Source organism: Mastomys coucha, unplaced genomic scaffold, assembly GCF_008632895.1.
Source record: "Mastomys coucha isolate ucsf_1 unplaced genomic scaffold, UCSF_Mcou_1 pScaffold22, whole genome shotgun sequence".
Lineage (NCBI taxonomy): Eukaryota > Metazoa > Chordata > Mammalia > Rodentia > Muridae > Mastomys > Mastomys coucha.
The window spans coordinates 154,775,171-154,799,924 of record NW_022196905.1 but is presented as its reverse complement, the minus strand read 5'-3'; the positions used below and the strand labels follow the sequence as shown (position 1 = coordinate 154,799,924).

Here is a 24,754-nt window from a genome sequence, read left to right as displayed (position 1 = left end):
GCATCTCTCCAGCCTCTGCATTTCTTTCTTCCTCTCTCCTCTTATAAATTTCCTTTCAAGAGTCACATTTGTGAATGGCCACAAGAGTGGCCCACTTCCTAAGTGGGTGCAGTTCCATCCTCCTTGGTCTTTGTGTCAAGTTTAACTTGAATTGGAAAATAAAGTGGATGAGACCAGCACTGCTAAGTGTCCCCAGGCTCCTGCCTCCCAGACCCAATAAGCCCAAGGGGAGTGCCCTTCTCAGAGTAATGTGGGCCTTCCTGGGAAGTTCTCAATCAGATCCAAGTCTAGGGCTATGAGATCTGAAACGGCAGGACACTCAAGCAAGCGAGCAAGCGTTTGCATGCATGGGAGGAAGACTCTCTTTGCCTCTTTAAGGTACTTCAGCAGGGGCCTGAAAATTATATTGGCCAAAGACAGAGTAATAAGAAAAGCACAGAGAATGTGTGCCATACGCCTGCTTGAGCGAAGCCCACCATGGCAGTCACCAGCCACAGGGAAAAGGGCTTGAGATAGGAGTGGGAGGGCAAGGAGGAGGGGGTCACTGGAGCCCCTCCTCTTCCTGTTGCTGTACAAGGAGGGGACCTGAGCAATGGAAATGCCCTTTAGAAGGAAAACCTGCTGCTGCTCTCGGGGTGTTCCCTGTACCTGCTGGTTCTCAGCAGCTCAGAGTGGCCTATGCCAGGGCGGGTTTTCTGGGGAGACCTGTTCTGGTGTCCTTTTCTGCTTAGTGCACCCATGCCTGTATATACACACTTGTTGGCTGTTAGAAAACTCACATTTGTGACATTCCTTTATTTTTATTTTTATTTATTTTTTATTTTTTGGTTTTTTCAAGACAGAGTTTCTCTGTGTAGCTCTTGCTGTCTTGGAACTCAATCTGTAGACCAAGCTGGCCTCGAACTAAGAAATCCGCCTGCCTCTACCTCCCAAGTGCTGGGATTAAAGGCATATGCCACCACTGCCCAGCTCCTTTATTCTTTTTTTAATACTTATTTATTTATTTTATGTATATGAGTACACTATAGCTGTCTTCAGACACACCAGAAGAGGGTATCAGATCCCATTACAGATGGTTGTGAGTTACCATGTGGTTTCTGGGAATTGAACTCAGGACCTCTGGAAGAGCAGTTGGTGCCCTTAACTGCTGAGCCATCTCTCCAGCCCAATATCACACATTTTTAAGTTTTAGCCTTTTCCCTTTTTACTAAAAACATTTTTCCTGTAACAGAGTATGAACTTTTTGCTTTAAGTTAAATTATACACAAAATAAGTTTTAAAAATTAGTGTTACACTATGACAACAGTAAAACAAGAGTGACTTTTAAGAGTTATGCTCTTTCTTACTTGTTTGATGGCAGGCACTAAGGATTAAGCCAGAGCTCCCCTTCTAGGCAGGCACTCTACAGCTGAAGCACATCTGTAGCTCACATTCTTGATTTGTATTCTCACCCACATGGTGGAATGAGCTCGCTATCCAAAGATCTCCACACACTGCAGCATGTGTGTGCCCATATACATACACACACTGAAATATGCCCATAGCCTGCACATACCTCTCCATACATGCTGGAAGCTGTCCTGCACATACCTCTCCATACACGCTGGAAGCTGTCCTGCACATACCTCTCCATACATGCTGGAAGCTGTCCTGCAGACTCTTGGTGTCGGATGCATACACAAGTGCTGTGTGCATCGTTGCTACACACGGTTGTGCAGGGGAGTAAGGAAAAGGCAGAGAAGTATGTGTGCTCACAGATGCACTCCAGTGTTGCAGTCTGTGAATGGTTGAGCTGTAGGCATGGAGCTCATAGGTGCAGAAGGTAGAATGTAGTGACCTTTATGTAGATGACATGTCAGAGGTCATGCATACATGATGTGCCTGGATATAACTCTGGCAATGAGCAATAGATACAGTTTTCATGAGGAGTAAACATTCCACTGTACTAAATGGAGCACCCAGCTTTGACATCTTCTCTTGTCCAGGGAAGATGTCTGGTCAGACTAATAACATCATTCTTGTTAATTTCTTGCAGAATATCAGGTGCATCTTAATTGTGCTTGTCTACTAGCTCTGTATAGTTTTTCTCCCCTCTCCTGTAGCAGTAGTTAAACTGCTTTGGCACGAACCTGCCCAGGAGCTATCTGGATTCACAAATGAAAGACACACACACACACACATACCCACACACAATCTCTCCCTCTCTCTCAAACTCTCTCAAACTCTCACATACGCATGCCAGTTAATTTTTAAATACCTTGGCTAGCTCAAAGGCTGGGCAGTTCTAATCCTCCCCACAGCTAGCACACATTTCCCTCCTGTAATCCTGGCTTAATGCCTTCTGATTCTGTGTTTCCTCTTTGCTGCCCTGGCTCCTGCTGGGCAGCCCTTCCGGGGCTGTATCCTCTCTCACCTGAGATCCTTCTGCTCTAACTCTGACCCATCTCCCTCCAAATCATGGCAGTTCCTCTTCTTTCTCTCTCCCAGTCTCTAGCCTTGATAAATCTAAAAGTTCCGCCTCAGTTTATCTGCCAAGCCTCAGGCCATTGGCTCTTTATTGATCGATCAAAATCCAATTGGGGACAAGGGTGTTCAGCTTCTTGATTAATTCAAAACATTAGAACCGATCCCCAACCCTCCTCAACTCTCATCTTATTTATTTTTTAAAGATTAATTAATTAATTAATGTATATAAGTACACTGTTACTGTCCTGGACACACCAGAAGAGGGCATCAGATCCCATTACAGATGGTTGTGAGCCACCATGTGGTTGCTGGGAATTGAACTCAGGACCTCTGGAAGAGCAGTCAGTGCTCTTAACCTCTGAGCTCTCTCTCCAGCCCCTCTTATCTCGTTTTTTAACTTTTGGCCAGTCTGCATTTGCCCTTGGCCTGTGGTTCTGTGGAGTGGGGTGCTCCTGCCTCACATGTTAATGATACCTGTCAGGTCCCTAGTGGTCCTTGTTCTGGAGACCACAGTGAGCTTAGTCTGTGTCACAGTTGGCTTGAAAGCTCATTTTCTAGAAGTTCAGTGGAGTGGAGCCCCTGTGGGAGCCTCTGCCCTTGGGGTCCCTCTGCTGGCCACTGTCTCTCCAAGCTGTAGCTTGCTTGTTTCCTTCCTTTCTTCCTTCCTTCCTTCCTTCCTTCCTTTCTTCCTTCCTTCCTTCCTTCCTTCCTTCCTTCCTTCCTTCCTTCCTTCCTTTCTTCCTTCCTTCCTTCTTTCCTTTCTTTTTTCCTTCCTTTTAAAATTTACTTATTCACTTTATATCGCAGTCACTGTCCCTGCACCTCCCCAGTCCCTCCTCCCCTCCCTTCTCCTCTGAGAGGGTAGAAGCCCCACCCCCACCCCCTGCCCATGTATCTCTCCAAGTGACTGCATGAGGTGCCTGTGAGATGAGATTATGTAAAGTGGTTCGCTAGTGAGGGTCCCCTGCCTGGAAATCTCCCCAGCACGGGGATCATCAGGTGCCAGCTCCTTCTCTCTGTAGGTCTCCGTGGTGGCACTGTTAGAGCTTGCAGTGTCTCCAAGATTGGCTGTCACCGTGTGATGCCACCTGGCCTCCTGGCAGGTCAGCTTTTTACTCTGAGGTTCTGCAGCACTGACTTACACAGGTGGCATCTGGTTTCACTCTCAGGTGACCCTGGCCAGGTCATATGGTGGAACCAGAGAAGTACAGACACTTGTTGGCATCATGGTACTGAGCAGGGACGTGCTGAACAATAGCATCTGTGAGCACCTCTGCACACCACAGCTCCCCCACACCCCCCTCCTCCTCTGCTCCTGGGGACTACCTGCAGGACTGCAGGCTGTAGGGACACAGCCTCCTGGACTCCTGTGTGCATTGCTGCTTTGATTCCACAGCAGAACCCTCTAGAGGCCCAAAGGGAAAACAGTTGGGGTTTCCAAGATCTGTCTCTCAGATGTGACCCCATGGTGACAACTGACCCCGTCCACATTCTGAACAAATGACTTTTAAACAAAGTCACCCAACTTCCTTTCTGGAGCAAGGCAGAGGGCACGGCTCGCAGGTTATGTCAGCACGGCTTGCAGGTTACTTCAGTTCTGAAAGGAAGACGGTGGCTTTTAGAGAACTAGGGACCTTCAGAGATAATACGTCCATAATGTTATAGCTGTAGATTGTGCCAACGCTACAAAAAACAGGCAAGAGGGCAGAGAAGGCGTGGGATGCAGAATGGGTCCAGACCTCAACACCCCAGGTTGTCATGGCCGTTTCCACTGGACATGTCCGAGTCAGGAGCTCCCAGGTGAGCTGACTGCAGCCACGGGCTCCACAAGGGATGCTCACAGTTGTAGCTGCTGTGCAGAAAGCTCTGTGCTGTGCTTGGCTAACATCTGCAAAGGGTTCCTAAAACAACAGTGGAAGAAACCCAGCTTACCTGGTGCTGTGGCAGTCGGGAGGACTCAGCAGAACCCCACACAGCCTCTGAGGGAGGATGGTACCAGTTCTCAGATCTGTAAGCCTCCCCTCCGGGTCCCCACGGTTGTGATGTGTCTCCTTAGCATGCTGTGTGTGCCTTCCAAGCTCATCCAGTCTCATGCACACCCAGGGTGCTGCTCTCCTTGGTTGTGTGTCCACACTGACAGATGGGGACATAAACAAGCTGACAGAACCATGCTTGGCTGTGTGTGCAACATGGTAGAGAAGGGGTCTGAGCCTTGGCTATGTGTACAGCATGGTGGGCAAGGGGTCTGAGCCAGCCAGGTGGTCTATGAGGATTCAGGCAGCAGAGAAACCCCATAATAATAGGGCGGTACATGCAGGAGATGGAACTTGAAATTATAGGGCTGTCACTCACCAAGGCCACCGTATGCTCTCATGTATGCTTGAATACATGTACACATCCATTTACTGTTATACATACTCAGACACACATGTACCTGCATTCACATGCATGTGTACACGCATTGTATACGTTCATGCACATGTGTACATACACACTGAGATACGTGTACACATACATGCATACACTCATGTGTGCTCATAGGCACAGATAAACTTGTCATACATGCACTCACACATTCACACTCATGTACACACTCATATATACAGACACAGGTACACATGCATTCATAGAGACATACAGACACATAGACACACACACACACACATACACAGCAGCCTGGTGAAGTCCAAAACTTTGTCATGTGATGTAAACATGAGTGAAACACATGGGATCCAAGCTGACACCGTACCGTGACACTCTGATAAGTGTGCACACTGTGTGGCCTGGCACATTGCTCTGCTGGCAGTCTGCAGCCGGGCTGACCTAACTGTGGCCACCCTCTCCTGTCCTTGGCAGCCATGGGTGGGTCTGGTGCCCCAGATCATTGGTGTGGCCTTGATACGTGATTGCCACCCTTATGCAGTTTGTGGGACTGGGAGCCATGCCTTACAAACTCTGACCTACTTCCATCTCTGCTGAATTGTTACTGTGGCCCAAGGAATCCAGGATTAGGGACCGGCCAAGTGGCCTCCTAGTGACTGCCACTGCTGTTTGGGAAGTCAGTGAAGGTGGGAGGGTTGTGGGGAGGTTCCCATCTGCAGAAGGCAGCCCAGAAACCCCTCCCTCAACCTGAGGAGTTGCATCTTTTCCCTGTGCCCAGGAGCCCAGAGAGCCATTGTCCTTGTGTGCCCCTGTGGAGGGTGATGGGTGGGGAGGCCCTGCTCTCCCAGGGGAAGCCCCGTGCAGCTCTGGGACAGGAGGCTAACTCCCCAGCGCAGCCTGCATCTCAGCTTCACTCTTTATTACATGGTTTCCCTCTTCCCTCCATGCCCCACTGGCTCTCAAATTCATGACCTCCTTGTCTTGGTTGTTACATGCGTGTTTCTAAATCTATGACTACAACTTGCTCAGTCTTTATAGTGTTACTTATATGTATGTTTTCAGGGCTGACCATTTGGTATTAGGTAGCCAATTGGTGTGCTTTTCCTTGGGGAAGACGATTTCTCTTGCTCACAACATTCCCCAGTTACTTGTAGTTCTTTGCATATGGCTGAGGTCTCCTGGGCTGCCACCTGTCGGCATTAGCCTGTCTGTTGTCCTGGTTCAGACCATGTTGTTACAGTCTTGGTGAGACTTCTTAGTTATAGCTTCTGTGGTGTTTCCAGGAGACCCAATCTCACAGCAAACTCCCTGTCCACCTTCCACGATGATCCCTGAGCCTTAGGGGCAGGAATCGTGTTGTAGATGGATCAGTTGAAACTGGGCTCCTTCTTTTACGGTTTCCTTCTGTGGCAAAGTGACGTTTCCTTGATGAGGGATGAGAACTACATCTGTCTGTGGGCATATGGATAAATATTTAGACTGTAGTTAGGATTTATGCTGCTTTAATAAAGTGGTGCCTGAAGCTGGGTGGTGGTGATACACGCCTTGTTTCGTGTGGACATGAGATATTATTTGTGTCAGTTTGACAAGGGGTGGATTGTAGTGGCTATTCCTGGTTGTCAACTTGACTCTATCTGAAATGAACTACAATCCAGAATTAGAAGGCTCACCTGTGGCCCTAATCTGGAGGCTGAGAGATGCAAGTTTCCGACCTGAATCTTGGCATGGAGATCGTGAGGCATAGTGGCTATGAATCCCAGAGGATTGAGGAGGGTCACAGACTTAGAGCATCCTCGCTACTCCGGCCACAGCACACTGGCTGACGCGCTCCTGATCAGCTGACCCTCAGCCTGGATGTCCACCTGTTTTAGCCTTGCTGAGCTGTTGTGCTCTCTTCCCCTCCGGTGAGGCCGGATGCAAACGTGGCCTCTCTCTTCCACTGTGAGCATCGCCCACATCAGTCACTAGGCCTCCTGGTAGCAGCCAGTCCCCCTCTCGCGTCCATGTCAGGTAGGGCCTGGTCCGCAGGGGTGTCAGCTCTCCCCCCAGCCCCTTCTTCCCACAGGTATGAAGATGACCACGTGAAGGATGCTGGAGAAGCTTCGGGGAAAGCAGCAGTGAGGGTTGAGCACAGCAAGGCTTGGGTGAACACCCGCCACGTCACGCTGCACGTACCACCCCTGCAGCACCGCAGCCAGCACTACCATCCCAACTGACAGCCACCTTCTTCCCTTTCCAGGACTTCCTGCAGGCCTTCTCCCCGGATGTCTTCCGGCTTTTCTGCTTGCGCACCAACTATAGGTCAGGTGAGCTGGCTCCCTTGTGCCTGGGGTTGGCCCAGCTAGGTAGTGTGGTTGCTTCCTTCCCCGGGGGCTGACTGGATGAAGCCTCACTGGGAAGCACACCCAGTGTCAGTGCCCAGGCGAGGCTGCTCTTCCTAGAGTCCACCGCCATGTCTTCCCATCAACATACTTGTCACTGAAACAAGGAACCCTGTTGCCCAGCAAGTTTAGGACAGTACTGGGTGGAACCCGTTGGAGGGCACAGCCCATATGCCAGGCAGCCCTTTGGCCACAGCACTGTTTGCCACGGGGTTCTCGGGTGCTTGCTTCGGGCACTCTAGGCATTTTCTCAGTGGCCATCTCTTCCTTTGCAGCCATTGAATACAGTGACAGCACCCTGGTAGACGCCGAGCACCTCCTGCTGGGGCTAGCCTCCTTTGTGGAGGAGGCACGAGCCTATGTAAAGGGGCAGCTAACTTGTGGCCTCGTTGAGGAGGATGCACTGTGGGAAAGGTAAGCAACTGTAGGGACTCACCATTGCTCTGGGGACAGGTGGCCGGGTGCACCCGAGCGAGGGTCCCGTGCAGCCTCCTCACCTGGCAGGTGTCAGCCCCCAGGTCCTGAGTCCTGCAAAGGCTGTGTTTACCTAGAGCTGGGCACGTTTCCTTCTGATAGCTCACAGTTGCCACAGTCAGTAGGGAGGGGTGTCATTTCTGTAGTGTTATTACAAAATCACCTGAGTGGATAGATACTGTGTACCCAACAAATGGGCAGGTTCCCTTCACTCAACAGTTTTTTTATTTGGCTAGGGTGGTAATTGGGATTTTGTTACAAAACCATAAACACAACCTAGGAAGGGTCCGTGAGCTGAAATATTTTTACTTCCTAGGGCAGGATATTTGTGTACCCAGGGTTGGTGCCAGGCCAGGCTGGGGCGCCAGAGAGCCCCTTGCCTGCCTCAGCATCACTGCTGACTCTCATATTCCACTCCAGGCTGGCTAGCACCAAGAAGGCCGTGAAGGCTGCTCTAGCCAATGACTTTGACACGCCGAGGGCAGTGAGCACCATCCTGGACCTTGTGCACCATGCAAACAGACAGCTCAGGGCAGTCTCCAAGGTAACTTGAAGAGTGCTGTGGACGTCAGGGCGGGGCTCGTGCTAAGGGGTGGGCACTGCCTCCATCAATCATCTAGACTCCTCCCACAAGCTCAGCCTGCGGCACATTTAGATCCCTTCATTCTGTAGTAAGCACATGAGCTTTGGCAGCAGGTGGATCAGCTTGTGTGCAGATGGCTATGTCGCACGGCTGCTACTATGACTGTTGAGCAACCTTCCCGGTGGCTTGGTGGCCAGAGGGGCTGGTGTCTGTTGAAACAGGAAGTTGCGTTGGATAAGAGCTCAGTGGTGAAGTGTTTGCCTAGCACAAGCAAGGCCCTGAGTTCAATCTCCAGGATCCATTGTGTTCCCTCTCCAGAAAGCAAACAGTCCCTCCAAACAGTGAGAGGTTGGCTGCTGGGTCTCAGCTTCCTGCTGAAGCAGCCCAGGGAAGCCCTACAGGAAGCCATCTTCCTCTCTGCTCTGCTCTGCTCTTAGTGCTCCCAGGTCAGAGGCACCACCTCCTTTCCCCAGGGCTTATACTCCTGCACCAACCCTGGGCTCAGCCTGGACCTGCTGGGAGCATGGAGGTGGCCATGCAGGTCATAGGAGACGTTTCTTTCCTGTGGTGACGCAGCACTCTGGTGTTGGGCCCTTTCTTGGTTGATGTACCATTGTGGTGAATGGCTCCAGGTGGCCACGAAGTGTATAACAGGTGGGCAGTGTCTCCTGACCAGGGTTCCATTTCCACACAAGGTACCAGACAGACCATGGTACCTTTCTTCTGAGTCCCCTACATGGTCACCAAGGGGTTGAGCGTTCATCCAGTCCCCGCTTGTTCAGGCTGATGTTATATGCCCTGAAGACAACCAGTAGGTCACCCCAACCATTCTTGGGGAAGCTGGCTGTGGGTGGTTCTAGTTCTTGAATAGCAGCTGCCAGCTGTAGCCTCCCCTCCTGTGAGTCCTATACCACCTGGCCACCTCTAGGGAAGGCGAGTACAAGCTGATTACAGAATAGGGATAGATGGGCACCTGCCGTTGCAGGATGAGGCTTGGCTCATGTGGGTCTCTGTCAGTGACTGAGGTCCAGCAGACTTTCCGAGACCTGCAGCACCCATCCCCATGGCGATACTTAACCCACGGGGCTCAGGTGTGTAGGTAGAGCTACGCTGAGAGAGGCAGGCAGGCCGAGGCATGCTACCAGCGTGCCTGCACTGTAGTGTGGGGTTTGCCAGTGAGCCTGGCTGTGCGGGAGCCTACAGAAACAGAAACCAGAAATGTTCTGATCTCACTTCGATGCTCTTGCAGGAAGCTGGTGGCCCAAGAAGTCCCACTGTGTTTGGGGCCATCATTTCGTACGTTGAGCAGTTTTTCGAGACTGTCGGGATTTCTCTGGCAAATCGACAGGTATATCCATCTCTTTCAAATGCTTTCCCCTGAAACTGCCTACAGGCTGCACACTCTCCTCTGGAAAGTGTTCACTGAAGTAGTCCCTGACTGACTGGAGGAGCACAGACCTCCAGTCCACCTGTTAGCTGACCTCCAGCACTGACCGGCCCGCAGCAGAGTTGGTGCCAGCATTCTGCTCCATAGTACGGAAAGGTGCCTGTGAGGATGTTTTCCCTCAAGCCATGTAAGAGATGGCAGTGGGCATGAGCCAGTTATGTGGGAGGGCCCGTCCTGTCCGGCTGTGTGGTGCTGGCTCTGTGTTCTTGGCAGGGATGCTAGGGCCAGACTCTGGCTGTCCTCAGGACACTTGAGTTCCCTGTCCCTTCCTGTGATGTTTAATTGTACCAAATAGGAAAGGCAGGACTGCCAGGTCCCTCCACGGCCCTCTCTCCCCTCACAGGGAGATGCCTGGTTCACAGCAGAGCAGGCAAGTTTCCTGGTCTATTCAGTTCCAATTCGGTTAAGTACATGGCTTATGGCATCCGTGGGGCTGGCCATGTTCCCTAGGTGTGTCCCAGTCCTCTGGATGTCACTGTAGAGTTTCTGGGTTGGTGTCCATGCAGGTCTCTCAATGCACGGAGGTGAGGTGCGTGTGCACTTAGAGCATATGACTGTTTCTAAATTAGCTACTGCCCCTATCTGTGGACACTGAAGCCAAGGGTCACTATGCACCCAGCCCCAGCCCCAGATTTACCCAAGAGCTGCACAGGGCAGCTCCTCCTTTGGGCGGCCCCTCCTCTGTGTACATAACTCCATTCTGCTGGTACTCTCTGGCGCTGTGTCCCCTTTAGGGTGCCTTTGCAGCTCACTTCACTCTGCTATACCTGACAGTGTAGGCTGACCGGAAGGACAAGTCAATGACTCAGCCATTGTCCTGGCTGCAGCCAGGCTGCTCCTGTCGTGATCAGCTAGAGCATCGCTCCACAGCAGTGACAGCCTGCCGAGGCTTCTGTATTTGGTAGTCTCTCCCAGGCTCTCCTGCTGGCTTCCAGAAAGAGATGCTTTCTGCTTTAACAAGGGACTGCTATTTTGTCCTCTTAGCCAGTGTTTGTACAGCCAGCCAGACTGCTTGATAGCCCACTTCATGGGATCTCAGTATGCGCGCGCGCGCGCACACACACACACACACACACACAAACAGCGTAGGCCACTTGACATCGATGCTGGCTTACGTGCTTGGCTATGGCAAAAAGGTTTGTCTTCATTCATGCTTATGGCTCAGGCTGCTAGATTATCTGGAGATGACAGGATTCTGTTGACACTTGTCACACCGTATAACTGTTGCTGGTCTAGGTGGGACAGGGTCAAAGTGCGTATTACCAGCTTAACGTGAGCCAGTGAAGGCATACAGTCTTGCTGAGCCGATCCTGCTAGTAGCCTAAGCTCCCCCACATACTCTCCAGAAGGGGCTAGCATCAGGTAAACTGACAGACTTCCAGGTCTCAGTGCAGAAAATAGTCGAGTGTGGTCTCCCAGGCTGCACCTGGGCTCCTGTCATGCTGGGCACACCCATTTAACAGAGCGAGGCTCAGTGTGTTTCAGGAGACAACAGCACAGTAACCCTGCACTGTGTGGTAGATGAACTAGTGCGCTTCAGGCTGAAGGTCCGCCAGTATGCACTGGCCACACCTGGCGCTGCTGGGGAGGCTCGGAAACAGCGGCTCCAGGAGAGGCAGCCCTTGCTGGAGGCGTGCGATACACTGCGCCAGGACCTCATCACCCACGGCATCAATGTTAAGGTGAGCGATAGTGCAAATACAGGGGAGAGCAGTGTCACAGGAGATGTGAAGGGGCAGACGGGCTGGTCATCAGTTTCTGAGAGACCCACTCAAGGCAGATGTGGAGGGCTAGGATGGGGAGGTGTGTAAACAGAAAGAACTGCAAAACTCAACCCTTGAGAGCGAGGGGCTTCCCTGTCAGACAGTGTTACCCCCCACCCCGCTCTCCTCCTCGCCATCCCTCGCCTCCTCTGGTTTTGAATGAGAGGATGTGATGCCTACTCAGAGCCTTCTCCTTCAGGACAGAGGCAATGCAGCCTCTACGTGGGAGCTGCTGGATCCAAGGACAAGACACCAGAAACCTGGGAACTAAGGCTGAGGCAGCTGCAACTCATGTGCCTCCACACCATGACATCTGCTCTTTTGTGATGAAAACTTTATATTAAAGTTGTTAATTGTGGCTGTTTAGCCAGCGTTAAAGTGAGCCTGTGCTGCCCAGTGGTGTGTATTCGGAACGGCCTGCAAAGTTGTGTGTACCACGACGGCCGCATTTTCAACATTCCCTTCAGAACGGTAAGTGGTAAGTTCATGTCTGTTCAGGAGACATTCCTGGAAATGGCAGCTGGCCCTTGTGCCCAAGGATTAGACAAGGGAAGCCAGAGGGCAGACCCCCCCACTAACTAGGCATGCAGCTGGCAGGCCACTCTTGGGAGGGAGGCTCAGCAGGCAGATCGAGGGCCACAGTGCACAGCAGTGAACGGGTAGCAGACAGGTGGCATCTTGGCACTCTCTGCCATGCTCAAATGCCTGTGGCACCCAGGTTTCCTGCCCTTCCCACAGGGCTCTAACAGATCTGCTCTGCGTGGCCATTGCCTGTTCTAAACTTCTTCACTAAGTTAGCACTCAATCACTGAACAGAAAACTCTAAGGCTCAAGAATACCCATGGCATCCTGGGAGCCTCAGTTAAAAACCAAATCCTGCACTCCCCAGCCAGCGAAGCCTGGAGCCCTGTGAGGGGTGGCTGTCTAGTAATGGAAGGGTGGAGCCCTGTGAGGGGTGGCTGTCTAGTAATGGAAGGGTGGAGCCCTGTGAGGGGTGACTGTCTAGTAATGGAAGCCTGGAGCCCTGTGAGGGGTGACTGTCTAGTAACGGAAGGGTGGAGCCCTGTGAGGGGTGACTGTTTAGTAATGGAAGCCTGGAGCCCTGTGAGGGGTGACTGTCTAGTAATGGAAGCCTGGAGCCCTGTGAGGGGTGACTGTCTAGTAATGGAAGCCTGGAGCCCTGTGAGGGGTGACTGTCTAGTAACAAAAAGGCACAAGAAGCAGAGAACGACCACAAACTTCGAATGCCCTGTCTCAGAGCAAGCCCAGACTGGGCTGCTGGGAGGAATTTTATTCTCATTTTCTTCTCAGCTATTTCTGAGAAGCCACGAAAACCATGGAAGATTGGATTAGTGTCATTGTAACATCTCAACTGGAAGTTAGTCAGAATAGACGCCCTAAATCCTCTGTCAGCTAGTTCAGGCTAAAATCCATCATGTACCAAGTGCTGCTGAGCCCAAGGCTAGGCAAATGGAGGATTCAGTCTGTGGTATCCAGTCTGCACGGGCTCAGGTCGTGAAGAGCCTGCTAAAGGCAGTTCCTACTTCAGCAATCATGTCGGTAGTAGTTGTGGAGCGCCCATACTTCTGGAAGGCCTGATGGTTACACTCCCTTGTGAGTGTGCAGGCGCCCCAGGCAGCCACCAGGAGAGGGCTGGAGCTGTAAGATAAGAGCACAGTCAAGCCCGGCAGTGGTGGCACACTCCTTTAATCCCAGCACTCAGGAGGCAGAGGCAGGTGGATTTCTGAGTTCGAGGCCAGCCTGGTCTACAGAGTGAGTTCCAGGACAGCCAGGGCTACACAGAGAAATCTTGCCACAGTCAAAGGCTTCCTTACTGTAGGCCACAGTAAGGGCTCTGGGCGCTTATTTCCACCCCATTTCTACCTTCAACTCCCAAATAGCAACTCAAGCCAGCGGGGCTTCTGGAGGCCACCTTCCTGCAGGTGCGCACTGGCACGCCCCCCACATCCTCACTAGGCCTGAGATAAGGCGTGGTGGCAGAGGAGGCCTAAGAAGCACTAGGAGGCTCTGGGCCCCATTCCTGAAGATGAGTCAGAACCCGATAGAGGCAAGAGGTGTGTGGCGCCTACTGGGGGTCCGGGCTTTAATGGTGCACACTGGTATTCTTGGAATGTGGCAGAATGCCTGAAGCCTGCATGCAGACCTGCTACTCCACTTCACACTCCATTTTGGGCCACAGGACAAACTAGAACCACCTGTGCACCACTGCTCCGCATATCTGAGGGTCAAGGTCACCTGAGCCCCCGCCTCACCCCATCTGCACCAGTGTACTGCGGAGCCCCAGCAGCTGCACATCCCATACCTAGCATGTGTGGCCATAATGGTCCATAGGAGAGAGGTCAGAGATGTGGGGCTGCCTGTGAGCTTAGCATCCTGCTGTCCCAGAAACTCACAGCTGTGAGGATGGATGATGGGAGTCCAGGAGGGCCATTCCTCCAGCCTGTGTGCGCTCTCCCCTCAGCTGATAGAAGCCCCTGCTGAACTCCCCACAGTGGGGTCAACCAATCATGGCTGCTTGAATTAGCACCAGTGCCAGGACCACACCTTCAGCTCGTAGATTTGGATCTGGCAGGTATGTGTAGAAGCTCCTATGGGCAGGGAGCCTTGGCTTCAGACATCTCCCATGGTGCACTGATAGTTCCCCAGGGATAGTAAAGAACAATATCAAAGCAGGACAAAGGTGTACCATACCCATTTGTTCTCTCTGGTCCGGCACGGAGGGCCCAGTGCACCATGACACCCAGGGAGCCTGACAGGAGATCGCCTTGCCCGCCACACCTGCGACTGCTGCCTTCCTGGCTGCATACAAGTACTGCACAGAACAGATACCATGAGCTGCCCCTCCCTGCTTGCTCCAAGGAGAAACTACACCTCACAGTCCGTGGGGCTTGAGCCCCCGAGAAAAGCAGCCCAAATGCCATCTCACAACTCACCTCCAAAGTCCCAGCAGCAGCATCCCTCGACACCCTACATGGATACCCCGACAACCATATACACCTGTCACATGGGATGCCTTGAGAACCCGGTGCTGCGTTAGAATGTGCTGGGCTCAGGAGACCCTCACTGCTACAGTCTGCGTGCCCTGACAGCATTCGTGCATTCCCTCTCTGGCTCTGGGTGGACATTCATGGTTTCACATGCATGACCACATGTACCTTGGGATTTTGTTTTTGTTTTTCGAGGCAGGGTTTCTCTGTGTAGCCCTGGCTGTCCTGGAACTCACTCTGTAGACCAGGCTGGCCTCGAACTCAGAAATCCGCCTGCCTCTGCCTCCCAAGTGCTAGGATTAAAGGCATGCACCACCACTGCTCTGCCCAGCTTGTTTTTTTTTTTTTTTTTTTTAGGTTTATTTTATTTATGAGTACACTGTCACTGTCTTTAGACATACCAGTAGAGGGCATTGGATCCCATTAAAGATGGTTGTAAGCCACCATGAAGTTGCTGGGAATTGAACTTGGGACCACCGGAAGAGTGGTCAGTGTTCTTAACTGCTGAACCATCCCTCCAGCCCATCCCTTGGGGTTCCACGAACTCTCATTTCAGGTCCCTGTCAACAACTACAGCTGGCTAACACTCCTTACACTGAGGAATGATGGCTGGCTGGCTGAGAGTGCAGAGCAGTGAACGTACAGGGCACCCACGGTCCTCCCCGCCCCCACTCTGCTCTTGGCTGAGCACCCCCTAAGCTCCTAGGGGAGGCAGCTGGCATTTCCCAGCTCTGAGGTTTCCTTCACTTCTCAGTTAAGATAAAATGCAGCAAAAGACTCAAATGACTGTTATTTTGTGTGGGTGTCTTGGTGAAAGAGAGGTGACAGGCTGGGGGAGTGGCCTAGGATGATGCAAAATCTCTGGGTCAAACCTGCTTCCAAAAATGTGGGGTTTTTGTTTGCTTGTTTCTGTTTGTAAGGTTTGTTTGTTTGCTTGTTTTTGTTTCTGTTTGTAAGGTTTGTTTGTTTGTTTGTTTTTAGGAGACAGGATCCCTCTATGTAGTTCTGGTTGTCCTAGAACTCACTATGTAGACCAGGCTGGCCTCACACAGAGATCTGCCTGCCTCTGCTTCCTGAGGGCTATGATTAAAGGTGTGTGTGTGTGCGTGCATGAGTGAAAGCATAGCAACACTTGCTAGCCTAAAGCACGTCTTGTGGTCACCACAGCCCTGTGTAAACCCTTTAGGAGTGAACACAGGACTTTAAAGCTATGGCTGGCAAGTTCAATGTATAGGTCCACGCCACCATGGCCTGAGTAACATGCCAAGTCCTCACTCACCCTGCTGGCCGTTGGAGATCAGGTCCTGTTCTCCTTTCTGGACCACTGTGACATTCCCCAGGGCCTGGCTGAGCTTCAGTATGGATTCACTGAGATTTCTGGTGTCCATAGGACTATTGAGCTATAACACAAGACAACAGTCACAGAAAATCAAGTCCTCCTGGACATGCAGGGCTCCTTGTGGCAAGGTGAGTACCCATCCTGTCCATCAAGAGTCTCAGATACTCATATCCACAGAAATCAGGCACTGGTCAAGGGCTAAGAGGGTAAGGAGTGGCCAGGATGTCACTGGTACCAAGCCCTCAAAGGGATCAACACCAGCACTTACTCTAGAGCGTGTCCTCTCAAGACCTTGCTAGACAAGGCTTGCGGACACAATGCAAATCTGGATAAGGATGGTGTGCATGCCCCTTCCCCACAGAGCCCAGGCTTAGGAGACGCCTGCTGTAGGGATCCATGACTTCATATTATTTCACGGTGATTTCATTCTGTCTCCACACCCCACGGAGCAGAGGCTGCAGGCTCACAGACTAGCAGTGCAGCACACAGTGAGTGCCGGCCCAACCCTGCCAGGCCTGCCACATCACACTCATCCAATAGAATTCACACTGGAACTGCAGGAGGCACCGGAAGCATGCACGGAGGATGGCAGGTCAGGTCAGTCTCCCTGCAGACGCGGCCCATGGCCTGAGCTGGCACAACTCTGAGTCCACCTTACCCCAGGTCAGGGCAAGAGGCCCATGAACTAACTCACCACAGCTTCCCAGAGTCTGCTGAACTCCACATGGTTGGGGGTGAGAATGGCCTTCTGGTAACCGTGGATGAGGGCTGGCTGCTGAGCGATCAGCCACAGGCCATCCTGTGCACAACAAGGACGCACCTTCACCGGCGGGCCTAGAGACCCTGTGCTGACGGTGGGAGATGAGAGGCCACACTCACCGCATCAATGACGACAGGAATGTCTCTGGCCTTGCTTGATTCCAAAATGCCCTGCAGAAAAGCAGACAAGCTGAATGAACAGTGTAGAGGGCAAGAAGGCCTTGTGCAGACAGAGAAGCCCTGGAGAAGCCGGGAGAGTTAAACACACAGCCTGCCCACCTTCAATGGGCGGAGGTGCTTGGCTATTCCTCATGGAATGCTGGGAATGATGGAGTTTACAACCTGGTGGCCCTTTGTTGTCTGCTGAGGCAGGCTCTGCCCATGTCTCCCGGGATTTATGCTTTACTAACCCCAGACCCTCCCCCTACATGTTGAGCATTGCGTCTAGGCCATAAACACATCATTATGAGTGCCATCACTTATGCATTACGACAGCCTAAGAGACTTCTGTGTTATCTTAAGGCCAGGACAATGCTGACACCTCAATCAATTGAGGCATGTTTACCTCAATCTCCATGGACTATAAATCCTAGGCACCATCTGAGTCCACAGTACCATTCTTGTGTAAGAAGCCAGTTGCACTTCGTAAGAATCTCTGTGCAAACCCGTCTTAAATTGCTGTGCACACGGACTGACTTATCTGAATTGTTTCCCAGAACTGTGCTGTGCTTAAATATGGCTAAAGCCTGGCTCGGGCTCTAAGAAGTCATGGCCCAGCACCAGTTACCAAAACCGGGCTGATGTGAGTTCCACTCTTACCACATGAAGGTCTGTCTCCCTGCCTGCTGTGAAGCCTACAGGGTGCCTCCTACACAGCAACTGCATCACCTCAGGAGGAGGCAGAGAGCAGGCAAGCAAACTAAAGTGTAGGCGGTTAGAAACCATCAAGGGCAGACCCCAGCATGTGGCTCCTAGGCCTGCCTGTGAAGACTCCACCACTGCCATTACCTAGCTCATGGTACACTTTAGTACTTGAAGGCTGAAGTTTTAGGAACCTCCTCCAAATCCTCCGTTATCCAGTTTCCTTACCATTTCATTTACATGCTTTAAACAGCAAGTAACTGTAACAACAGTGGGCCATTTTCCCAATAGAACTGTACCTTGATCCTATACTGAAAGCTTCAGAGGTTTCCCTTTTTAAAGTACTGATACACATGTAATCATAATAGTTGTTAATTAACTATCAACCAATGTGCTACGAGAAGACCACATGGCAATCAGATGATCTAGTAAAGTGGTCAGATTGAAGGTGCTTGCTGCCCAACAGGAACTGACTCCTGCAAGCTGACCTCTGACCTTCATCTGCATGCTGTGGCGTGCACATCCACACATGCAGCATGTGCACACAACACATTTTTAAAATTAAAACAGTGATGGGCAGGGAAAACATGAGGCGACTGTAACTGACTGGAGCCTGACACACTCGGTCCTTGTCTCTCAAGGGTCCTGGTCTGGGAGACTGCTGCCAGGAGGAAACACTGTGACCAAAACAACTTGGGAGCAAAGGGTTCATTTGGCTTACACTATATCACAGTTGATCACTTAAAGGAGATCAAAGCAGAAACTCACACAGGGCAGGAACCTGGAGGCAGGAGCTGATGCAGAGGCCATGGAGGGGTGCTGCTTACTGGCTTGTCTCCATGGCTTGCTCAGCCTGCTTTCCTATAGAACTCAAGACCACTCACAATGGTCTGGGTCCTGCCCCATCAATCACTAACTAGGAAAATGCTCTACAGGCTTGCCTACAGCCGATCTTATGAAGGCATTTTCTCAATTCAAGCTCCCTCCTCTCTGATGACTCTAGCTTGTGTCAAGTTGACATAAAACTGTCAGCACACTGAGAAATGTGCCTAGGTAAGAAACATACATTATGCCTGGTATTAAAGGGTGCAGCATTAGGATGGGTCACACTAGAAGAGACACAGACCTGCTCCAAGTCTGCCCAAACCTCAGGCGTGCTGACCTCCGTGAAACCAGGTAGGAAGTGCCATGCAACCTGCGCTCTCTGCGGCTGCTCATGAGAAGCCTCCAGAGCAAAGAGACTCGTGCAATCGGCTCTGTTCAGGAAGCCCCTCACCAGTCACTCATGGTGCCTCCCCTCCCCTCTGCCCCACAGCACATCTCCATCCACCTCCAAAGACCAACAGCAGCATGCACTGGGCCTGAAGAACCAAAGCAATGCTTGTGCCCCGGTGTGTATCCGAGGGAGAGTGCTTACCCTGGCATTGCTGAGAAGAAGGCTGTCCCTGCCAAGGCCAGGTCCCACGACGAGGACATGCAGCCTGGGGAGCCACTTCTCCACCTCCTCAACAGCAGTAGAACTGTCACTAACAAAAGAACAAGGCACAAGGGTTTTCTCCGGGCTCTCGTTTATTTGAAACCATGTTGTGTGTGTACTGGGGACTGAACCCAAGACCCTGAACATGTAGGGCAGTGCCCACCTCTCAGCTCTAAACCACTTTATCGTGAAAATAATTTAGGTGTGTAGTGAATGTGTACACTAGCACACATGTTCCCATGGACCCTTTCCCTAGCTGCCACTCATGTGAACATCCCACACACTCACATTCCGGAATACCACAAGTTAGGGCTGGCTGAGCACCAGTGACTCACATGGAGACTGTTGGCTGAGCACTGACCCATGACCCGGCATGCATCTGACCTTTGCATCTCCTTCGTCTTCTCCATGGGTTGGCTTGCTTTTGCTTTGGCTTTTTAAGACTGCATTACTTCATTAAATATTTTTCCCTGCATGTACGTTTGTACACGTGTACCTAGTGCCCGCAGAGGTCAGAGAGGGCATCAAATCCCCTGAAGCTAGAGTTTTAGATGGACGTGAGCTGCCCTGTGGATGCTTGGAATAGAAGCTGGCTCCTCTGCAAGAGCAGCTAGGGCTTTCAACTACTGAGCCACTTCTTCAGCCCACTTTATTTTTATTGTGGTTAAAGTGGGACAAAAAAAGAACACGACCCTGAGCTCCCTTAGGTGTGTCTCAGTGCCTGGTGGCACTGCCCAGGAGCCATGTGGGCCCTATCATCAATGAAGCTCTGAGGAGCCCCTGGAACACACACTGCTCAGCTCGGAGCTTCCCACTGAGCCCTACAGAGCCCAAGCATTGTGGGCATGTGCCTCAGGCAACCTTGCCCACACAGGCCCTAAATGAAGCTGAGCCTGAGTCCCTGTACACAGCATGGCATCCACTGCTCCTCAGGCCCTCGGTCTCCTCCAGCCCTCTCGCTGTCTTAGGCTGGTGCAAAACAGCGGACTCACTATGGCTTCCTTTTTGTTTGTGGTGCTGGGGATCAAACCTCCGCTTCGTGAGCTACATCCTAAACCTTTTAGAAGTTTCTTTTGAGACAGGGTTGTTAGTTGTCCAAGCTGGCCTTGCCTTCAATTCGCAAGCCTCTGGCCTGAGCCCTAACTGCTGGGGTGACAGATGTGTGCCATGAAGCCCAGCAGACACAGCAGTGTGGCAGTACTGATACAGGCAAAGACATCCATTCTGCACACTCACAGGACTGGGTGGACGATCAGCTCTGGGCTGTAGGACTTAATCACTGACGCGGCCTCCCTGGCACAGAACACGTGGGTCAAATCTGCACCCTGAGAAGTGAGAGGGGGGCTCAGAGAAGGCCATGTTCAACAGGACCCCCCCACACACACAGAGTTAAACTGTTCATATATAACTAAAGCAAATGGTTTGTGATAGAAACTCAGTAACATCATAGGGAGATGGCACGCGCTTTTGTGTTACGGTGTGTTGTGTACATGTATGATATATACACACATTTAATGTGTATACCCAGAGACAAGGGGAGAGGCATCAGGCATGCTGCTTCCTCATTCTCACTGAGCCTGGAGCTGGGCTGGTGGCCAGTAAACCCTTGGGATCCTCCTGTCTCAGCACGCTCCGGTTGCCACATTTTTGGTAGGTGGTAGGATGTGAACTCAGACCCTCATGCCTGTTTCATGTGTTCTTAACATGCAAAGCCAACTCCCCAAGTCCCTAAACTACCCAACTTTTAATCACAGACATCCCAACGAAAGACTCTGAGGTAAACGTACCACTTTCAGAGCTGAGATTCCTGCAAAATACGGTGCTCCTGTGTACCTAAAATGGAGACGCTGGAGTCAGAACTTGAGCGCAGCCAGCACATTTGCCAGTAATATGTTACCAATACAAGCGGATAAGAACTATATGTTAACACATGAGTTATCAACAAGTGAGAGAGACGCTAGCTCAAAACACAAACTCAACACGGGGGTGGGGGGGTGGGAGGGGGAGATGACTCAGTAAACATTCACACCTGAGCAGAATTAGAGGCATCACATGATGCCTGGGATCGATTCTCAGCCCTGGCCTGTGTAACTGAGGTGTCCATACCAAGTACAGAGAAGAGCTAGCTTGCTCCAGGCTTTTGTCAGGGAGAAGGTGCAGATGACTACATCAGGGCAATCAGCAGACGCCAGGCCTTCTCTGAGTGACATGAGCAGAAGCCACAAAGGGCCACTGGCCACACTAGCCACGGCACCCTGCTGAGTAGTTCCAGCATCCTGCCTATGTTCTAATGGCGTATGCAATCTCTAAGCACAGCAGATATCCTGGGCACAGTGTTCAATACAGAGTTACTGTGCTCATTGCCGCTCTTGGTGTCCGAATCACCAGACACACAGGAGAAGGGACCACACAGGCCCCGCAACACAGGGACATACTTTATGACAAGACACTGCAGGGCAGAGAAAGGCTGCTCAGGCCACAGGAGCTCACAGTCCTCCAGCACACAAAAGCCACTGGGGTGAAAAGGCAGCTGAGGTCAACAGATGAGGGGAGTGTTAAACCAGATTGATAAACATACCAAAAACCACACACTGAGATCTATGCTGGCAAAATGGCGGGCTTCTAGAGCAGATGACTTGGATGAGTATGAAGTAAGCAGATAGGACTTAAAGTGCAAACAAGCTGGGCAGTGGTGGCACATGCCTTTAATCCCAGCACTTGGGAGGCAGAGATAGGTAGATTTCTGTGTCTGAGGCCAGCCTGGTCTACAGAGTGAGTTCCAGGACAGCCAGGGCTACACAGAGAAACCCTGTTTCAAAAAAACCAAAAACAAAACAAAACAAAAAAACCCTAAGAAAGGCTGCCCGGGCACAGGCGCTCAAAGCCTGCCCTCCACACAGCACATAGACACACTGCTGGAATGAGAGGACCCAAAACACAACAACATCAAAATGGACACTCACTGGTGGGCGAGCCGTCTAGGCCCCTCAGCCTTAATCTTGGTCAGGAAGGTAATCAGTGAAGTACACTGAATTGTATCAGACTGCATTTGGAAATGATCACTGCACATGGGTGGATGGACAGACGGACAGATGCATGGGAAAGGTATGTGTGCAGAGGAAGGCAGATGTGGATGGACAGGCAGGAGGGAAGGGCCTTTCTACACACGGTCTCACAGGCAGCACTCACTCCTGACAGACCCCAACAGGCAGCACTCACTCCTGACAGCCCCCGATTATGCCTATTCTTCCGTCTTGCCCCTTGTGTTTCTTCGACGTCAGAGCAGGGACAATGTTTCTCACCAACTGAAAAAGGTTTTCCATGTCCTTTGTAGCGTGTGCTGTATGGAGGGACAATGCTCTTTGTAAAACTGCAAAACAGGAAGATGAAGCCGTTAGAGACCATCCAACACACTTCCCAAAGCTGACTGTATCAACTCTTGAGTTTTCCAGAAGTTTCTCTTATGCTTGGGGAAGTGATGGTCAGAAGTAACAGGCTAATACCAGTGCACTGTCCACCAAGCTTTCTGTGATGTGCCAGTGTGTGTGTGTATATATGTGTGTGTACACAACTCCACCAAACTTTCTGTGATATGCCAGTGTGTGTGTATGTGTGTGTGTGTGTGTGTGTGTGTGTGTGTGTAAAGACCAACTTCATCTTCCACAAAGTTTTATCAACCTAAAAATATAGATCATTGAATACTTTCTCTTTCATTTCAACCTCAATCTTCCCTGGAAAAACAAGCTTTCGTTTGCAACCTTCAATTTAGCCAGAAGCCTGACAGAGCCAGCCTGTTATCCCCAACTGCATTTCCACACTCAGATACTAATGAAATAATAACTGGGAAGGCTCTGACAGAGCACATCTTAAGCCAGGTTCACGGTGGCACTGTGGTGCACTTGCAGCACACGGAGTTGTTTAATTACCTCCATTCTAATTGGCCCTTCCTGAAAAGCTTCCTGTGGGTGTGTTCTTTGCCTGAGTATTTACAGCAGCTCCGCTGTGGGGAAAGAACCCATACAGGTACCCTCTACAATCATAAAGCACCGTCTCCACAGTCTAAAGACTGAAGGGTCCCCGAAAACAAACACTATCTTCCCAAATGAAGCACCCACAGCTCTGTGGAGAGTCATTTCAGACTCTCCCAGCCTGACTTTACTCAATAAAATGTTCCACTGTATTCCATGGGGCTGTGGGTGGTATGTGCACATGAAGGCCAAAGGTCAACCTCAGAACTGTTCTGCAGGAGCTGCCCACCTTGTTTTTTCCCTTTGTGTGTGGGTAGAGGAGAGTGTGCACATGTGAAGCTGTGTGTGTATGGAGGGATGTAATGAGTGTGCACATGTGAACATGTGTGCATGAAAGGATGTAATGAGTGTGCACATGTGAAACTGGGTGTATGGAGGCTTCATGTCAGCATTTCCTCAGTCACTCCCCACCTTACTTTTTGAGCCAGGGTCTCTCATTAGGACCTGTGCCTTGCTGTTTATGCTCATCTGGCTGGCCAATGAGTCCCAGGGATCTTGTGGCCCTCCCAGCATGAGCATACACCATATGCCTGACTTTGGGTTAGAGACAGAACCAAAGCCTTCATGTTTGTGTGATAAAAGCTTTATGGACTGGAGTACCCCCGACTTTGCCAATAGACACACAGCCCCAAATACAAAGACAGTACTGATTACCACCACCTCAACTGCTTTTTACCAACTCCACAGCCCACACAACGTGAAAACGTGATCTGGTCCACAGGAAACCTCTGGCAGAGAAAGGCCCCACCAGGCCTGACAAGGAAGCTTCTGGCCTATGTCCCAGGAACCTGTCATTGAGAGCCACCTTCTGTCCTTGGTGCTCCCTCCCACTCGCTGAGCTGCTCATTTTCACCTGTCCTCCCAGCCTGGCCTGTCTTCACCACAGAGGCCCTGACAGCATAAGACCTCGCCTGAACTCTGGGGATACACTTGAATGAAAACGTTTAGCATAAACATGCCACCTGCATAGGACTCAGTGTCCACTGCAGTGGGAGAGGCAGCTGGGAAGATAAGTCCAGGAGCGTGGCTTCTGAGCAAACACCTGCCCTCCACGGAGCGTCTACTCACCCAGCTGAGACCTGTCCACACCTGTTACAAAGCCCTCTCTCCTGCGAGCCCCTCCTATCACTCAGGGCAAAAGCACGTTGTCTCAGGCTTTGTGGATGAGGAACAGATGTCGGGCTGGATACTTGGGCTCATACTGCTCAACAGCTGGTTCCATCCACAGACAGATGAGGCTCCAGAGGTGTTAAGACGCTATGGTCAGCTGCTAAGCGAAGTTGGCACCTTTGGGGCAAACTCCTCCATCTTTGGACCTTTAGAGTTGTTCCTTCGGTTTCAGCTATTACCAGGAGAAACTTGCAGAGGCAGCCAGGGTCACCTAGTTATTATGAGCACCATTCTTTTGGACAACTAAAATGATGATTCATGAAGTAAGCCTGGAAATATTTATATCCACCATGTTTCCATATTTATGACCCCAAACTGAGCACAGCAAAAAGGGTTTGCTTCTATCATTCTCAGCCTCTGAGCTTGGACCCTCTTACTTTTCGCTAAGGAGCCGAGAAACATGTGTAGCATCCTTCCTTCTTGAATACCCTAAAACTGAGCATGCTTAGGAAAGTACAGCTTAAACCAGGATGTGCCGGCCCCTAAAACACACTCTAGGAACAGGAAAATCCCCTCCCCCGAGTGGACTCTCCCCACTTGTGTGCAAGGAGGGGACTGCTCTGGGAATAACTGGAGCTGAGTCCTCCTCCTGTTAGAAGGAACGGACCTGTCTCCA

General features: G+C 51.2%; 2 protein-coding genes across 12 annotated transcripts in view; one reads left to right on the top strand and one right to left on the bottom strand.

The window, feature by feature from the left end:
- The window catches only part of Cars2 (cysteinyl-tRNA synthetase 2, mitochondrial), a 44,786-nt gene extending 32,908 nt beyond the window's left edge, over positions 1-11,878 (top strand). For 4 of the 5 annotated variants that reach the window (XM_031339032.1, XM_031339030.1, XM_031339029.1 and 1 more), the window contains 6 exons: positions 7,088-7,154; positions 7,505-7,643; positions 8,124-8,247; positions 9,536-9,634; positions 11,209-11,415; positions 11,696-11,878. In XM_031339032.1, the coding sequence (XP_031194892.1) occupies positions 7,088-7,154; positions 7,505-7,643; positions 8,124-8,247; positions 9,536-9,634; positions 11,209-11,415; positions 11,696-11,767 (708 nt within the window). In that variant the 3' untranslated portion in view covers positions 11,768-11,878. Of the gene's footprint in view, positions 1-7,087; positions 7,155-7,504; positions 7,644-8,123; positions 8,248-9,535; positions 9,635-11,208; positions 11,416-11,695 lie in introns of those variants that run through there. The other variant, XM_031339031.1, reaches the window with a different exon arrangement.
- Positions 11,879-12,735: 857 nt separating this feature from the next.
- The window catches only part of Naxd (NAD(P)HX dehydratase), a 14,365-nt gene continuing 2,346 nt past the window's right edge, over positions 12,736-24,754 (bottom strand). For 4 of the 7 annotated variants that reach the window (XM_031339037.1, XM_031339040.1, XM_031339035.1 and 1 more), the window contains 9 exons: positions 22,160-22,310; positions 20,728-20,773; positions 20,177-20,265; positions 18,881-18,989; positions 16,723-16,773; positions 16,538-16,642; positions 15,784-15,904; positions 14,209-14,329; positions 12,736-13,155 (listed from right to left, as the gene is read on the bottom strand). In XM_031339037.1, coding sequence (XP_031194897.1) covers positions 13,005-13,155; positions 14,209-14,329; positions 15,784-15,904; positions 16,538-16,642; positions 16,723-16,773; positions 18,881-18,989; positions 20,177-20,265; positions 20,728-20,773; positions 22,160-22,310 — 944 coding nt within the window. In that variant the 3' untranslated portion in view covers positions 12,736-13,004. Of the gene's footprint in view, positions 13,156-13,616; positions 14,106-14,208; positions 14,330-15,783; positions 15,905-16,537; positions 16,643-16,722; positions 16,774-18,880; positions 18,990-20,176; positions 20,266-20,727; positions 20,774-22,159; positions 22,311-24,754 lie in introns of those variants that run through there. The other 3 variants (XM_031339041.1, XM_031339038.1, XM_031339036.1) reach the window with 2 other exon arrangements.